An 18,512-nucleotide genomic window follows, 5' to 3' on the forward strand; every position below is an offset into this window, starting at 1 on the left:
TGGCCTTCCTGGTTATTCTCTGATTTGTGTAAAAGGAAACTCACCTGTTTGGATGCCTAGCTGGCTGGTTCTGGACGAGGCTGAGAGAAAATCCTGATCCCAAATGGGAGAGTTTTGACTATAAACTTCTTCTTCTAGCATGGACAGAAATCTAGACACAAGAGTAATAGAAATAAGATTTTTTAAAAAAACAAAAAAACTACTGTAAGGACAACAGCCCTAATAATCTGTGGCAATCACCTTAACATAAGTGTCTCAAACCTTCAATCAGAAATATAATGGAGAATTACAACCCAAATTACGATTTAGTTGGGCAGCCCTGGTATATACAAATACAGAAATGCATTTATACAAATGTTTACTCTTTTGACCCTGCATAGTTTAACACAACATAGGATACAGACACATGAATTACATCAGTAGAAATGCATTAATCTTCCTCAGTGAATCTCAGAGCATGATTTCAGCCCTCCATATAGCTGCATTGCCACTGTCATTACCTTCACAAAAGTTACTAATATTTATTGAGTGCTTACTTTGTGCCTGCACTGCTCTAAGAACTTCTTACTGAATCCTCACATCAACTCTATGAGTTATATTTTCTATTTTTATTTGTCACGCACATGTATAGCTCTCACTACATGATAGGCAGTGTTGTAAGTGGTTGATGTATACTAACTCACTTGATCTTTTTAACAACCCTATGAGATAAAATTCATACCCATTTCACAGATGAAGAAAGTAGGGCACAGAGAAGTTAAATAACTCAATCAAATTCCTGCAACTAGTAAATGGCAGGATCAGGATTGGAACAAGTAACTAATTAATTACTATGCTAACTTTAAACCAAATGGATCTCAAGTTTTAGCAACCCATAGAAATCATCTGGAAACCTTATTAGAAATACAGATGCTTATCAGAATAGGGCAGGTGTTTTTAAAAACTTAAAAATTAAAAGAGAAAAAAAGAAAAAAGAAATACAGATACCTAAGTCCCTCTGAGGCTTACTGAATTTTTGTTTGCCAATAAAAGGGGGAAAAATAAAAATATCTAAAAGCACTAAAAATAGTTCAGAGTGGTGAAGCTATCAGTGGTCTTCTTCATTTTTTCCCCGAACCAAATTTTCTTCACTTTTAGAATGAAATATAGATACAAAACTTAAAAAAAACTTTGTAATTAGGTGAATGGGGAAAGAGGCACATGTTAAAGCCAAGTGGGAAAAAAGGCAGCACATATGAAGAATAGGAAGATAAGAATGTAAGCCCTGAAAATGCATCTGAGAATTGCAGAGACCTCCCTGGGTGCTGGGAAGCCGGTCCCAGCTCTAACTCTGAAACAGTGCCCAAGACTCAAATAATACCTCAGGTTTCAACATGTGTGGTTCTGCTGCCAAAACTGTAGGTATAAATCCCCAATAGCCTTAAATGTTGTCATATTCGGTGAAAAGGGATTTAAAAGGAGAAGTGGGTGGTAGTTTTACCCCACCATTAGTAATAGAGAAAAAAAGAAGGCAGCATGGATGTTTTAGCTCTTAGCATAAGCATGCCAGAACTATGGGCTGAGGGAACAAAACACACTATAATTAGCAAATATCTGCAAGAAGCAAAATGAATTTGTTATGGGAAAAATCTTATTATGCAAAGTAACTAAAATTTCTCTTTAAATACCATAACAGGTGTTGGGAAGAGAGGAGTCTTCTTTTGTCCCTTGACTCAGAGACAGAAGGACAGCTATCACCTGAAAACAAAAAATGCTGCTTATATGGCAAATGTAATAGATACATAAGGAAGAAAACTGCTTCAGTCTCTAAGGAAAGGAGCTTACATCAGTTAAAAGACACTGAAATACATGAGTGTGCCCTAATTTCATAACCCGTTTTGGGAGCAAAATCCAAACTGCAGTTTAAGTGCTTCAGAATCTCCCTCCACAGAGGACAACAAAATGTTCATGTCATGACTTAGTCTCATGTACTGGTTCTCTAAAGAAAATTTTGACAATCAGGTTGCTGAAATATATGTGCAAATATTAGGTGTTCCACCAAAGCCCATCAGAATTACTCATGACATCTATCTAAGGTTTAGGATTTCGGTTAAAATGCCATGGAATCTTCAGTCAATTTCTCTCAGAAAACCATTTTGGTTTTTTGTTGTTTTGTTGTTTTTGTTATTGTTTTGAACCTAACTTATTGTTATGAATTAAAACTCTATCTTTAGTGAGACAAAAATTCTGTAATCTAGTAATACTATCTGAATAATAAAAATCTAGTTTCTCAAACAAAACGGGGTTTCATCAATCTTTCATCAAAGAATCCTTACTCTCAAATTCTATTCTCCACATCAGCAGTTCAGAAAGGTGTGGGGAAGGAAGGCTATATCATACCTAGCCAGTCTTTTCAAATTACGCCTTTTACCTTCCTGACCAAATGCTGATCTAGGCAGAATGACAACCACAAAATGAACTGTCTCATTCATTTCTCGCTGTTATTGCTCCATGAGAAGTCATCAACTGTACCCTTAGCCTATCTCACCAGCGTCCAACCTCTTAGCTTAAATTTTTGGTTCTTAGCATTAAAAATGCATTTCCAAGGCCAATGGTGCAGCACCGCAACTTTCTATTGCTTTAAAGCATTTCCTTCCCTTTAAAATATTTAAATGATTATTTACGCCTTGGAGCTCTGACAGGTGCAAGAAGCACCAAAGTATGCATATTCTACAAGAAATTTAGCATAGAGGTTCAAAGTTCATGCTGAAGGAGGTCTCTATTCCTCTTCATCCCTGCTTTTGCAGTCTAGTTTCCAAAGAGTGGGTTCAAGTCTACTATAGCTGAGGCAGGGATGGTTCACCAGTGCTTAGAAAAAGCTGGAGAAATTGAATGGAAAAAAAAAAAAGCCACTTGGCTACTTTTGCACCATTTCTGAGTGGCTGGAAAATGTACCTAAACATTCTCCCTCATCTTTCTAGAGCTTCCTGGCCGCTGAATATACAAAAGAAAGCACTGCCCCATTCTATGAGAGTCAGAGACAATGACTCAGGTAGGATGAGGAGGGGATAAGGGAGCAATGACGGCAGTCAACCCAAAGTCAGGCTAATAAACGGACTGGAAAATACCCAAGAAGATTCACAAAGGGAACTGAGGGTCTTTTCTCCCTCCCCCTTGGAATGCTTTTTCTGTCATTCCTGATCTTGTTATTTATACAGGCGTTGGCATTGTAGTTAGCAACCTCAAGCTCTGGGATCAAACAAAGACCAGCAAAACCTCTCCCTTACTTTGGGAAATGGGTGAGGATTAGAGTTCGTTTTTCAAGAGGCAGTTTATCTTTTTCCTGTCTTGCTTGTTCCAGGAGTTGTCGCCTCATAACGGTGAAGACCGAGCGAAGCAATGTTCTCCCAAACACCTGTGTGGTTTCGTACCGAGGTAGACTGTCGCAGAACTGTGGCACGTTGCAGTAACACAGCCACCTGCGACAAGAGAAGTCAAGCACCATGAATATCCTGTAAACCCCCAGGACATCAGAAATATCCAATTATGTTTATCTCGTACTATTAACCATAGCAGAAAAAAACTAGGCCTGCAATAACAAGCAACAATATCCCTACCAGCTAGTGAAACCTGGGAATTAGCTTGCCTTTACACCACCATGTGTGTCTAATTCTGTTAAAATCAACTTATTCTGCAGCATCACACAGTGAGTCCTGGAGTCAAACAGCCCCTGGGATCAAATTCCTGCTGTGCCACTTAACTAGCTGCATAACTTTGAAAATTTAATTACGCTATTTAGCCTGTCTTTCCTTACCTGTAAAATGGGGACAACAATAATACCTACTTCACTGGGTTCTTGTGAGCATTAAATGAAATGTGTATATAAAAGACACAGTATAACTGGAGTTACTGGCACACTAATGGTAGTTTAAGTAAAAGAAAAAATTAAAGGAGAAGCTGAGGAAGTCTCTTCTGTGAAAGAATCAGAATTAACCACCTAGTCCTCGGAGTAAAATGTGAAGATTTATTTAAAAAGCCTACACAGCACTTATCGGAGGTTTGGTGGGAAGACAACGATCTCCAGTACTGTTTAAAACTCAAGTCAAAAATGTAGGAAGTATTAAGCTTCTACCATCTGTCACCTAGGTACATTTTTCAATGACTCAGACTCAAAGTCAAAAATGCACCTCAGCGTCACTGCACAATGCTGGAGGAGGACCAGACCAGAGGGAAGCCAGTTTTCTTAAGATCTGACCACAGTTCCAGGGTACACTGACAACAGAGGTCATCTAATTTAGAAAGTGCATTTGGCCAACATACAGTAGAGAGTAAAAATCTATTCAAAAATAAACCTCTTTCTTTTTCTCTCTTTTTTTGAGACAGGGTCTCACTGTGTCACCCAGGCTGGAGTGCAGTGGTACAATCTCGGCTCACTGCAACCTCCACGTCCTGGGCTCAAGTGACCTCAGCCTGCCGAACAGCTGGGACCACAGGCATGCACCACCACACATGGCTAATTTTTTTGTATTTTTTATAAAGACGGGGTTTCACCATGTTGCCCAGGCTTGTCTCGAACTCCTGGACTAAAGAGATCCACCCACCTCGGCTTCCCAAAGTGTTGGGATTATAGGCATGAGCTACCACACTCAGCCAACCATACTTTTTTTTTTTTTTTTTAATCTCCTAGAAGTGGAAGATGTGAATTTCCCAGGACCCAGCAACATAAATGTAACAGTGGTAGCCATGGACGGTGGCACCAAACGAGGAAAAGGTCAAAAAGCGTTATTCCACAGATTCTTATTCCTCGAGAGCAGACCCAAATCACCCTCTTCTAGGAAAGGACTGCCTTTCAAAAATCAAACCTCTCCTCTCTATGTGCTTTCCTGTTCTCCTTTAAAACGGGAGACAGCTCTCCAATGTGCCCAAGCTGCTACAAAAAGCTCCCGATGAACTTTGAGCCCTTTAATGAAGAGAGGAATAATATTATTCATGCTCCTGACATTTTTTTAAAATCTTATTCTGTATTATAAAATATTTCGCCTGTATGTGTGCTGGTGGTGGAAATGGTGGTAGCTGTCGCAGTGGTTCAAACACCTTTGGAGAAAATGCTTTCATTAGTGTTAGTTCGTCTGCCTAGATTCAAAAATAACCTAAAACTTCCGCTACTATTTCTATTTCTTCTCTCAACTTTTTTCCTTTAATAATTTACACCCCAAATGTCATTTGTTTACAATACTGAAATGGGTACCTCAAGTGTTAATGTTGTCTCTTGTCTGAAAGAGTGATCTTGGTAGCAGAAAAAAACTAGAAAGTGCATTTATTTTGTAATTCATAAGGTGCTTCATATAGAAATTCATTGCTTTCAAAGTCAATTCTTTGCTAGATGTTAGTATGTGGCCACTTAATTAAGTTAAAAGAATGGGCTGGCCAGGCATGGCATGGTGGCTTACACCAGTCATCCCAGTGCTTTGGAAGGCCCAAGCAGGAAGACTGCTTGAACCCAGGTTCGAGACCAGCCTGGGCAACGTAGTAAGATGCCCATCTCTACAGAAAGTTTAAAAATTAGCCAGGTGTATTGGCACACGCCTATAGTCCTAGCTACTTGGGAAGCTGAGGAGGTAGGATTGCTTGAACCTAGGAGTTCCAGGCTGCAGTGAACTATGATTGTGCCACCGCAATGCAGCCTGGGTGACAGAGTGACAGAATGAGACACTGACATGCTATCTATCTATCTATCTATCTATCTATCTATCTATCTATCTGGGGCTGAGGGGAAGTCAGATCCCAAATAACTAGTAATGAAACTATAAATGTAGAGTTAAACAGTCACAAATCTTCATAATCAGAAGTTCAATTTCATGAGACTTAGGCAATCACAAGACTATCTGTAAGACTTAATACGGTCATGTCTTTCATGTCTTGCTTAACAATGGGAATACATTCTGAGAAATGAGTCAGGTGATTTTATCATCGTGCAAACACTGGAGAGTGTTCCTACACAAACCTAGATGGTAGAACCTACTACACACTTGGCACCTAGGCTCTATGGCAGAGGTCCCCAACTTTTTTGGCACCAGGGATTAGTTTCATGAGACAATTTTTCCATGGCTGGGGGGTAAAAGGGATGGTTTCTAGGTGAAACTGTTCCACCTCAGATCATCAGGCCTTAGACTCTCAGAAGGAATGCGTAATCTAGGTCCCTCACATACACAGTTCACAATAGGGTTCGTGCTCCCATGAGAATCTAACACCACCACTGATCTGACAGGAGGTGGAGCTCAGGCTGCAATGCTCACGCGCCCACCACTCACTTCCTGCTGTGCGGCCTGGTTCCTAACGAGCCACGGACCCATGGTGGACCATGGCCCAAGAGTTGGACACCCCGCTCTATGGCACAGTCTATTGCTCTTAGGCTGCAAACCTGTACAGCATGTTACTGTACTGAATACTACAAGCAACTGTAACATAATGGTAAGTATTTGTATATCTAAATATACCTAAACATAGAAAGGTACAGCAAAATTTTGGTATAATCTTAAAGGACGACTGTCATTATATATGGTCCATTGCTGACTAAAACGTTGTTATGCAGAACATGACTAAATTTTAAAAATAACAAAATATGTCCAATCTTCTGCAATGAAAGGTTTAAAGATTTATTGTCCAATAAAGCTTTCACTGATGATGGCGATGATTCTATGTCTCTGCTATCCAACACAGTAGCCACCAGCCACTGGTAACTATTGAGCACTGGAAATGTGGCTAGTATGACCGAGAAGTTTAACTTTTAATTTTATTTAATCAATTTCAATTTTACTTTTAAGTGGAAACAGTGTGAAATGTTTTCCCACTAAACACAACTTGATTGTTCTAGTAGGACTCCATTTAGTTTTAATTGTTTAAAATTTAGCTACTGAATTAAGATGTGTGAATACACACTGGATTTGGCCGGATGCAGTGGCTCACACCTGTAATCCCAGGACTTTGGGAAGTTGAGGCAGGTGGATTACCTGAGGTCAAGAGTTCAAGACCAGCCTGGGGAACATGAGGAAACCCCATCTCTACTAAAAATATAAGTATTAGCCAGGCATGGTGGCAGGCACCTGTAGTCCCAGCTACTTGGGAGGCTGAGGCAAGAGAATCGTTTGAACCTGGGAGGCGAAGGTTGCAGTGAGCCGAGATCATACCACTGCACTCCAGTCTGGGAAACACAGCAACACTCCATCTCAAAAAAAAAAAAAAAAAAAAAAAAAAGGAAAAAGTAAAATAAACACTGGATTTGGAGGTTTGAAGGACTCAGTACCAAAAAAGTAAACATATATCCTTAATAATTTTTCACAATGGTTACATGGTGAAATTATATTTTTGTGCATTTTTTGTTTTTGTGGTTTGTTTTGTTTTGTTTAGTTTTTGAGACAGAGTATTGTTCTGTGCCCTAGGCTGGAGTGCAATGGCATGATCTCAACTCACTGCAACCTCCACCTCCCCATTCAAGCTACTCTCCTGTCCCAGCCTCCTGAGTAGCTGGGATTACAAGTGTCCGCCACCATGCCTGGCTAATTTTTGTATTTTTAGTAGAGACAGGGTTTCACCATGTTGGCCAGGCTGGTCTCGAACTCCTGACCTCAAGCAGTCCACCCGCCTTGGCCTCCCAAAGTGCTAGGATTACTGGCGTGAGCCACCATGCCCAGGCAAAATGGTATTTTTGATATATTGTGTAAAAAATACATATATGTATTATTGGCCAGGTGTGGTGGCTCATGCCTGTAATCCCAGCACTCTGGGAGGTCAAGACGGGCAGATTACTTAAGGTCAGGAGTTCGAGATCGGCCTGGCCAACATGGTGAAACGCCGTCTCTACTAAAAATACAAAAATGAGCCAGGTGTGGTGGTGCATGCCTTTAATCCCAGCTACTCGGGAGGCAGAGGCAGGGGAATGGCTTGAACCCAGGAGGTGGAGGTTGCAGTGAGCCACGACTGAGCCACTGCACCCCAGCCTGGGAGACACGGCAAGACTCCGTCTCAAAAACAAAAAAAGATATGTATATAAAATTCAAAATAATTTCTTATATCTATTCATTTTATATGTAGCTACTAGAAAATTTTAAATTATATATCTGGCTTGCATTTTTGGCTCATACTATATATCTATTGGACAGTGCTGATTTAGAGTCTAAAGAGCATTTCCATTTGAGGAGAGATCTGCAGACGTCTAAGGCTCTAAGACTGACATTATTTCTCCTACAAAGATGATAGGTTATAAATATTATCATAAAATCCTAAAAAGTTATCCAAAAGTGCTTTAACAGGTTATTCAGTCTTCCCAGGGTAGAAGAAGACAGCATAGATTGTTATTAGCTAGTAAAAATTTTCAAATAATGGGTTTTCATTCATTTCCTCAAAGTCATTTTATAGACCTCAATTTATACTTTTCAACTTTTTCTTAACTTTCAAGATTAATCTTATTTTGTAATCTGTAAAGTTCACAGTAGATTAAGACAATGAGGCCAAGTCAGTGTGTGTGTGTGTGTGTGTGTGTGTGTGTGTGTGTGTGTGTGTGTGTGTAAGAGACAGAAAGAATCAGTGTGTGTGTGTGTACTTCTAGTTTTGTTTTAATATACTGATTGATATTATTGCACATAGTGAGACAGAAAGAAGGAAATGGACATGCATGGGCGCATGCATTCCTCCAAAGAAGTAACTGTAGGAAAAGATTTTACCTACATGACTGATTTCAGGTCTACTAAAAAGAAGCAAAATGATAGTTCATTCATTTTTGTATGTCTAATAAGGATGGTATTTGCATGCTATTTTCTGACTGTTCAAATAACTCCCAGATTTTTCACATCATCATGATGATTTGTAACTTCTGTGAACAGAATTTTAAAACGTGAACACAGAAGACCAACTCATTCTACTGACTTGCTGAACTGAAAATCCTGTGGTTTGCAGGAATAAACTGACTTGCCCTAGTTCACAGGGACTGAGGCCCAGTTACTACTGAAGTCCAGACTAGAAGTCAGATCTCCTGTTTCCTAGTGTTCCTTGCGTGCTTCCTGATAAATTCTGTTCTAGATTTACATGTCTAATAATGAATGCTCAGTACACATGGCAATAGGCTATACATCATAGAAGAATGGCTGAATGGCTGAATAAAACTGTTTCCCAAAACAAACAAGTTAGTTTCAGCTAACTTGCTATGTATTCTTTTTCTTCTTCTTTTTTTTTTTTTTTTTTTTTTTTTTAAGACAGGGTTGTGCTCTGTCGCCCAGGCTGGAGTGCAGTGGTAGGATCATGGACGGCTCCATGCAGCTTTGACCTGCTGGGCTCAAGCAATCCTCCCACCTCAATCTCCAGAGTAGCTGGGACCACAGGCACATGCCATCACACCCAGATAGTTTATTAATTTTTTTTGTAGAGATGAAGTCTCATCCTGTTACCCAGGCTGGGTTCAAACTCCTGGGCTCAAGCGATCCTCCTGCCTCAGCCTCCCAAAGTTGCTGGGATTACAGGCATGAGCTACTGTACCCAGTCGCTCTGTATTCTTGTGAAGCATCTCCTCAGTGTGGGTGTAAGCTTTAATTTTCAAAAGTTCTACACAATTCAAAATCTAAGACTAATTACTTGCCACTTTCCTTCAGCAGACTGTTGGTGAGTTGTAGTTTAAGAAGCCATAATCCTCTGACTTTCTTTTCGGGTTATTTCTTCATGGAATTATAATAGTGTACTATCATGAAATTCAGGAACTTCAAAATATTTACCCACATTTTTTTCTATAACCACAGTGCTTCTGCAAGTATATATTAGGTACAGTTAACATACACTTATGTAACAATATTTAGGCTGAGTGTGGTGGCTCACGCCTTTAATCTCAGCACTTGAGGAGGATGAGGTAGGCAGATCACCTGAGGTCAGGAGTTTGAGACCAGCCTGGCCAACATGGTGAAACCCCATCTTTACTAAAAATACAAAAATTAGCCAGGCATAGTGGCACACACTTGTAATCCCAGCTACTCGGGAGGCCAAGGCAGGAAAATCGCCTGAACCCAGGAGGTGAAGGTGGCAGTGAGCCGAGGTCACACCACTGCACTCCAGCCTAGACAACAGAGCGAGACTCCATCTCAAACAAAAAAGGATTATTTATATTTGTCTTTTATTCAGAACAGAGAAGTAAGTTAAGCAGTACTACTGTCCAGTCTGCTTTTAATTTTTATGGAATAAATATTTACAAGTTAGCTCTGTAATGAACACAATCATTTTCTAAGTCCAGTCTTTTCCACAAAGAATCCTGTTTAACTTCATTTTCAGACTGATGTACTGCAAACATTTTCGGCACATCTTTGTTCTAATATTTACAGTAACTGCCCTAAGTTATAAGCTGAACCAGCGTTATAGGTCCTGAGGTTCTCTTACAGTAACATCAAGATAAAGCCTGCTGGTGCCTGCAGCCAGTAATATTACCCATTTTTGAGAAGATCAGTATCAGTGAGACATCATGCTGTGGTGGTATGTGGTTTTTTTAATTCCCCATGTGGTCATGGCAGTGAGGTTTTACTCTGAATATTGATTCTCCTAATTTTCACAGGTTGTTCCTCTCTACTTCCCTTTCCTCATCAACATGACGCGATGGTGGGGACGCGGGGGAGGCTGGTGTCATCTACCTTCATTTCCTTATTTATTATTAATAGGGGTTCTTGGTCTACATTTCACCTAGAAATCAGCAGGTTTCAGACCTCATCAGGGCATATTCATTTCAGTTTCTCTCAGCAAGTTTCTCTTTTCCATTGTCTGACTCCACTCTTTCCCTTCAGCTGTTGGCTCAGGATGCTGGGCTATAAAGCACTCTTTTGCCGTTTTTCTATTCCCTGCTATCTTAATTTCTAAAGTGATATTCAAATAATTACACGCTCACTCAATTATACATTTAAGGCTTTAGCTTAATAGCTCCACATTGGCAGTGACTGAGTTTTAGAGAACAATGTGCATGGGAGGAAAATGATGATGAGCATCTTCCCGGCACCTGTTCTGTGTGTCAGAAACTACATACAAACCACCCATGGAATACATACAAAACTCAAGACACTTGGACAGAGAAAGAAATCAAAGGTCTCTTTAGACCAGAGACCGGTCTAAAGCTCACATAACAAGGGAGAGATGGACCCACACCATTCAAACCCAGCACTCATCCAAACCAATTTCCATTTTTACTACTTCTTAAGTATTTGTAAGTGCCACCAACTTCTTAGTAATTCTCAAAGACTACCTTGCATTTTTCTTCTGTTTTCTAAAATATCATAGCTGGGCACAGTGACTCACACATGTAACCCCAGCACTTTGGGAGGCCAAGATGGGAGGATCGCTTGAGGTCAGGAGTTTGAGATCAGCCTGGGTGACATAGTGAGACCCCATCTCTATAAAAAATAAATAAATAGACAGGCATGGTGGCATGTGCCTGTAGTCCCAGCTACTCAGGAGGCTGAGATATATGAATTGCTTGAGTCTAGGAGGTTGAGGCTACAGTGAGCTATGATCATGCCACTGCCCTCCAGCCTGGGATCTAGAATGAGACACTATCTCTAGAAAAAAGAAAAAGAAAAAGAAAAAGAAAACAAAATATAGTAATGTCTCCCAAGCTGCTTCACAATTAATTCTCCTTTTTCTTGATGAAACAATTACTTTCTCTGTTAAAAGTGGCAAACGAATTCAGGGCCTTGGCTTTGACAAATATTTAGCTTTGTCAATTATTCATAGATGGGATTAAAAACTATATATTTTTGAGAGACTTATCGTCTCAACTCTTATTATAAACAAGAGTTTCAATAATATAGGACTATTGTTAATGTAAAATCCTAAAATGAAAGATACAGAAATAAAGATATAATTTAAAAACTTATTTTGAAGAAATCTGCAATTCCTATAAATATCAATTATTAAGGAGAAAATACTTTGTAACTGAAATTGCATATATTGTAAAAGTAAAGAGAAAGAGAGGAAAAGGGTGTGCTACACATGAAATTAGGTCAATGACAGAGAGGAAAGCTTATTTTAAATTATACCATTCTTCCATGTTATCTGCTGTTACAGAAAATAACCTGGGCACAAGTGGTCTTGACAGGCTATCAAAAGATACTACTGCCCACTTTAAATCAGGAAAAAAATAAGCACTAAAGCTTCCTAATATCCCCTGATGGAAGCTTGATGTGCCTCTGAAATACAAACAGAGAAAAGTTACAAAAAAGTTGAAAAGAATAGATGACCCAAGTCACACTCCTACAAATGAAAATAAATGTAGGTCATTATATTTTGTATGGTACAAGTTTAAGATTTGTAAAACCAATTCTATTATTCTGCAAGTAATAAGCAATAAAAATAAATTTCCACTTTAGAAGAAAATATATGTTCAATCCAAGACTATCTGCAGAGTTTGAATATCCAGCAATAGAGAAATGGTTAGGTAAATTAGGGTAAATCAACTCAATGGACTATAATGTAACCTGTGAATTGTTTGATATGATGTTAAGTAAAGAGACAAAGGCTACAAAATTCTACATTTTCTTTCATTATAACTAATATAAAATGTTATTTAAAGGGACAAAACCTGGAAGATAATATGTATAATGATATCAGTTCCATCACAGTTCTGGATCTAAGCTAATCTTCCCTTTAAAAGAAAAAAAATTTTTTTTGAGACAGAGTCTTGCTCTGTTGCCCAGGCTGCAGTGTAGTAGCACACAATCTCAGCTCACTGCAAACTCTGCCTCCTGGGCTCAAGTGATTCTCTTGCCTCAGCCTCCCAAGTAGCCGGGATTACAGTCATGTGACACCATGCCCAGCTAATGTTTGTATTTTTGGTAGAGATGGGGTTTCACCATATTGACCAGGCTGGTCTTGAACTCCTGATCCAAGTGATCTACCCACTTTGGCCTCCCAAAGTGCTAGGATTATAGGCATGAGCCACCGTGCCCAGCCCAAAAAAATTCTGTAACTTCATTATATGGTCATTGCATTTTTTGAGTGAGGGCTCTAATTAATTTCAGAGTTATAGTGTAGCTATCTAGTCAGCGATATTCAATAGATAAATAATACAAGTCACATATGGATTTTAAATTTTCTAGTAGCCACAATGGAATGGTAAAAACAGGTAAAATTAACTTTAATATATTTTATTTAATCCAATATATCCAATGTACTATCATTTCTACAAGTAATCAATATTTTAAAACTATTAATGAGCAATTTTAAACTCTTTTTTGGTACAATCATAGAAATCTCAATTCAAACTAGCCACATTTTCAAGTGCTCATATGGCAAGTGGCTATCATACTGGGTATAGATGATTTACATCCCTCACCCCTCAACATATTATGACAGTAATGAAAAGTAGGAGTTTGTAAGTTAAATTATAAAGACATTATCTCTGAATTAGATGGAGTCATAATGATAACTAGGCAACCCTCTACTTACAGAGTCAAGTAGAATTTTATGTCTGTAACAGGCTTTATGGGGCCAAAGGAAAAGAACTTGCATCTGATTACCTTGTGTAGTTCTCTTTGTATCCGGAGATATCATCATTGGGAGATCGCAGTCTTCGTTGAGATGGTGCCTCCAGATGCCAATAGTTGATGCGGTTTAGGAACATTTTTGCCAACTCAACTATTGTTTGCCTTTCTTTTGCTGGCAGGTGACTAAATTTGTACTGTACAAAGTTATTCACACCCTTAAAAAGAGGGAAGGCAATTTCTTCATGCAGCTATGCAATCATACTAATTCTGAACACCCACACAGCCAGCACGACTGGTGGTTATTAGCAAAAGAACAGACATTTCTCTATTCATAAAAATCTCTTCCTTTTCCCTAAAAGAAAATAGCAATCCCCAGTGGGAATCTTGCTTCAGATCACAGTGGATGAAAAGTGACAAGACAGAGAGGTTGTGAGTTATGACTTTACGCCTGCTGAAATCCTGAAGCATTAAGGAGAAAATCAAAACCATGAACTGAAAAGGTCAAAACCCTGAATCAAGAAAATATGACTGTTGTGCAGAATAATTATTGCTCCACTATCAGCAGAGTAGCCCACATATAATGCAGTTCTTAGATAAATATTACGTTTTTACATTACAAAAATGCTAATCAAAAGGCTGCTATCATGCCTGCCACTGAACTAAACAACTAAAATTTAAACTCTTTACTATCATTTGTTCGAAGTCAATAAGCTTACCAAAATATATATATATCATTCAGAATTATGGGCTTTTTAAAAAACTGTTAATTTAATCTTTCTATAGAATATTCCCATCTCATCTAATTTCAAATAAAAGAGCAATGAATTCTTTATGAAGAGTTTGGAGGCAAAATAAAATTTACTGAAAACTGACTGATAAAAATGCATTTACTTTTAAGGACTCTGGTATCATGACTTCAGTAGTCATTCTCATCAAAAAATTCAGTCCTGAGTGTTTTTGTTTAGCCAAACAATGAAAGGCTAAAAAAGTGATGCTAATGAAAGATACTGACAACACCTAACAGAAAAACTCTTTACATTTTAACAGATTCCCTGAGTAAAACGGCTTCTTTCCAGGAATCATAATGTAGCAGGAAGTCCATTTCTGGGTACAAAATCTTATTTCTTTTTTGCTTTTTTTGCTTGACTTACAATGTTTTTCACATTGCTACTAAATTCCCTCACCTCAATAGGCTTTCTCAGACAGTGCCAAGCAAATGGACAAAGACTTCATTTTAAAGCATCAACAACAAGAAAAAGCACATTTCATGTGTTCTTACAAACTACATGTTCTACTTAATGTTTTTCTTCCCCACACACACAGTAAACTCTGAGTATATAACAACCCTAAAAGGCAAAAGCTAGATCATGTATTAAATTAGGTATACACCTCTGATCCAAAGCCTCCAGGACAATTTCCACAGACTGGTAAACATCTCTAACCTGGGAATGGAGGAGGGAAGCCATAGACAGACATGTAAAAGGAGGATTAAAAGATTTCTTCAGCCTTAAGCCAATAAAAAGAGGACTTTTTAAAATCTTTTTACCTGTTCAATGCTAGGTTTTTCAAATGGGGGTTTCTTTTCCAAAGAGCCTTCAACCACAGGTTTTCCTCTTTGTAAAATAGACTTTCTCAAGAGCTGCAAAGAAATCATTAAAAAAAAATCTTAATTGCTATGTCTGTCTCTCTCTCCTCTCTCTTTTGTCTCTCTCTCTCTTACACACACACACACACACACACACACACACACACACACACACACACACACAGCCTTTAAAGGAAGTTACCATATTCTATTTATCTTAACTATATATAAATAAATCCTTAAGTCAATAAAATGGGCAACGAATATCAGGTAACCCAAATTGGCCTTCATGTCCATAGCCAGAGTTATGAGGAACTGGACATCTTTCATATTCTGGGCAGCCTAGGCCACCCGTGCTGGTCCAACAGACACCACTGTTCCATTCACTTCCCTCTTCTCCTACTGTTTCTGGCTTTCCATTGACCCAGAGGCCTGGTATGCAATCCTACACACTTGGCACATGCCCCTCCAGGCCACTGTAGGTGTGCTGAAGCTCTAGAGGATCTTATTTAAAGACGTGAAAGACCAAGATCTATTCTGCACAAAGGAGGCCAGGCGACAGGAGCTGTCTACAGCAGCTGCACGGCATACGCATCATCTAGGGCCTAGGCTCTTTGGGAAGGAAGTCTGCAGAGCTCTAAATGGGCAACTTTCACTGTTGCCGTCTTTTTTTCATTTCCCTTCCATCCGTAGAAGGCAGGCCAACTGTTCTGGCATCTCAATGCCCACAAAACAAAAACACTGCTCTTAATTCCTGCCACTGGAATTTAAAGCTCTCAAAGAGCAAACAGAAAAGAGAACACAGAGCCACTTACCAAGAACAACGCAGAAAATAAATTTGATATTGAAATTCTTTACCTTCAATCTTGGCTTGAATCTTCTGTAACTTTTACATGTGGGTCAGTTAGATATGGCCACACATTTATTTAAGTAACATCAATCCCTCCTTTCTCTGCTTACTGCCTTTTCAGTAGAAACAAAACATGAAAACCATTCTCTCAGAGATAAATGGAAATCAATGAACCACCAAGGTTGAAGATGACCATGTCTTACCACTGAACTGTGTCTTACAAAGACCTCAACTCCTTCCAGGGGTGCCACACAAATTATGAGTATGGGGCATTTGTTCATCCTTTCAAGTATTATGCCCATCTTTATAAAAGTAAATTTGCAATAAAGATAAGTCATTGTGTATGTTTCGAAGAATATCTAAAGATTGGTCATAAAAATTAAATACAAATAATTCTGGTTGCTTGCTTTTTTCCCCCAGTTAAAATAAGACCATTTAGGAACTTGGCCCATTGGGGGTTTCAATTTGGAGGTAAACTGATGGATTGTGGAGATGTTGAACTTCAGTTTATCTATAAGATGATGAAGCTGAGATAAGTGGGCATATAAAAAAGTTCTTAATAGCAGCAGGCATTTGCATCCTTAATTTCACCAGACAATCTTCATGGTTCTTCATATGTATTATCTCATTTAATACTTATAATCTTTTGAGGTAGGTGCTACTACTAACAAGGCAGATTAACTTGCCCAAAGTCACATTTAGTAAGTGATAGAGCAAAGTTTTAAACCCAGGTAGTTAGACTCCAGGGTCACACTTGTAAGCACTAAGATATACTTCAACTTTAGGACACAGCTTTCCACTGGATTTATGTTCAACATCTAAGACTGATTTTATTAATAATATTATTTGGGATGTTGTCTCACTCTGTTGCCCCAGTTGGAGTGCAGGGGCATGATCTCAGTTCATGGCAACCTCTGCAACCTGGACTCAAGCAATTCTCCTGCCTCAGCCTCACAAGTAGCTGGGATTTATAGGCATGCACAACCACGCCTGGCTAATTTTTGTATTTTTAGTACAGCGTTTCACCATGTTCACCAGGCTGGTCTCGAACCCCTGACCTCAAGTAAAGGGCCTGCCTCAGCCTCCCAAAGTGCTCGGATTACAGTTGTGAGCCACCGTGCCCAGACTAAGACTGAAATTTTTTAATGCTACTAAAATATATAACACATTTTTACTTTAATTATTGACACATGAGACACAGAACTGCCTTTCTCCTTTTTTCTTTTTAAAAAATCATGGGCCAGATGCAGTGGCTCATACCCATAATCCCAGCACTTTGGAAGGCCGAGGGGGAGAAATCACTTGAGGTTAGGAGTTCGAGACCAGCCTGACTGACAATGTGAAACCCATCTCTACTAAAAATACAAATATTAGCCAGGCATGGTGGCACACATCTGTAATCCCAGCTACTCGGGAGGCTGAGGCAGAAGAATCACTTGAACTCAGGAGGTGGAGGTTGCAGTGAGCTGGGATCACACCACTACACTCCAGCCTGGATGACAGAGTAAGACTCTGTCTCAAAAAAATTAAAATTAAAAAAAATTGTAATCATTATTTTTGTTTTGTTTTTAGGAATTGCCTTTCAGAAGCTAAGGAATAGATTATTTATAACTCATTTGCCCAAGAATAATACTTTTTGCAGGAGGTGGGGAGAATGCTGAATATTTTGGACTGTGTTTCCACAAGCAAATATATATGTACTGTTATTTTAAGATGAAGGAGGGAAGAAAGAGAGAGAAGATGTACTTTAAAGCAGAGCAATGCTTTCTGGCCTGTTTGGTTGGTTATAAACCAAAAAGAGGCTGACAGGATGGAAACCTTGACACCACCTTCACTTCCAACAGGGTAGTGGGGAGCTGCCAGGAAGCACAGTTCCAAGACAAATAATAGCTGTAGTCATGCAGACCTTGTTTTTCTTCAACTAAGATCTTTTTCCACAGAAGCTCTAAACACTGTGAACCTACCAGGGCTCGAGCTGAATGACTCAAGCCTCACAGCCACGTCAACAAGTTGTCACCTGGATGCCTAAAGTGGTCTAGTGCCTGTTAATGGCTGTGGGGAATCCAGCTGTTCATATTCTCTCCCTTCCCCCACTCTCTTTCTCTTTCTCTTTCTCTCTCTCTCTCTTATTATTCTTTGTAAAGTTAATATCCCCAAATTTAATATCCATTAAATTTTAAAAATATAATTCTACCTCCCTCTCCTATCTCCTAACCACCCAAAAAACCCCATTAGCACAATAAAAGACAAAAGTTAATAAAAAGGGGGAAAGGCAAAATTATGAATTAAATAAGTTCAGACAAAGAAAAGAAAAAAGCTATAGGAACTGGATACAAAATTTGCGCTAAGATTCCTAGCAGCCAAAGCAAAAGAGGGAACTTACTGGAAAATTTAGCTATTTTTGTCATATAAAAATGAAGCACAAATAAATATAAATGAGTTAAAGGGGAGTTATTTCCAAAAATGAAGCACAGTGCTTCTTATTAGAAGAGGCAAACTTTTCCTACCCATAATCTCTGAGTGCTTTCGTTTTGCTTTTAACATCCTTGTAAGGGTTACACAATACAACATAATCTACAATGCCCTCAATAGCAGG

The 18,512-nt window shown here is 38.9% G+C and overlaps 1 protein-coding gene across 2 annotated transcripts in view; it reads right to left on the minus strand.

Moving 5' to 3' along the window:
• LOC105488963 (lysine acetyltransferase 2B) overlaps positions 1–18,512 on the minus strand; it is a 117,720-nt gene that overhangs the window by 41,132 nt on the left and 58,076 nt on the right. For both annotated transcript variants that reach the window (XM_071090841.1, XM_071090842.1), the window contains exons 4-7: positions 15,028–15,120; positions 13,515–13,696; positions 3,267–3,458; positions 45–151 (exon numbers count right to left, since the gene is read on the minus strand). In XM_071090841.1, coding sequence (XP_070946942.1) covers positions 45–151; positions 3,267–3,458; positions 13,515–13,696; positions 15,028–15,120 — 574 coding nt within the window. The remainder of the gene's footprint in view (positions 1–44; positions 152–3,266; positions 3,459–13,514; positions 13,697–15,027; positions 15,121–18,512) is intronic.

Source organism: Macaca nemestrina, chromosome 2, assembly GCF_043159975.1.
Source record: "Macaca nemestrina isolate mMacNem1 chromosome 2, mMacNem.hap1, whole genome shotgun sequence".
NCBI lineage: Eukaryota > Metazoa > Chordata > Mammalia > Primates > Cercopithecidae > Macaca > Macaca nemestrina.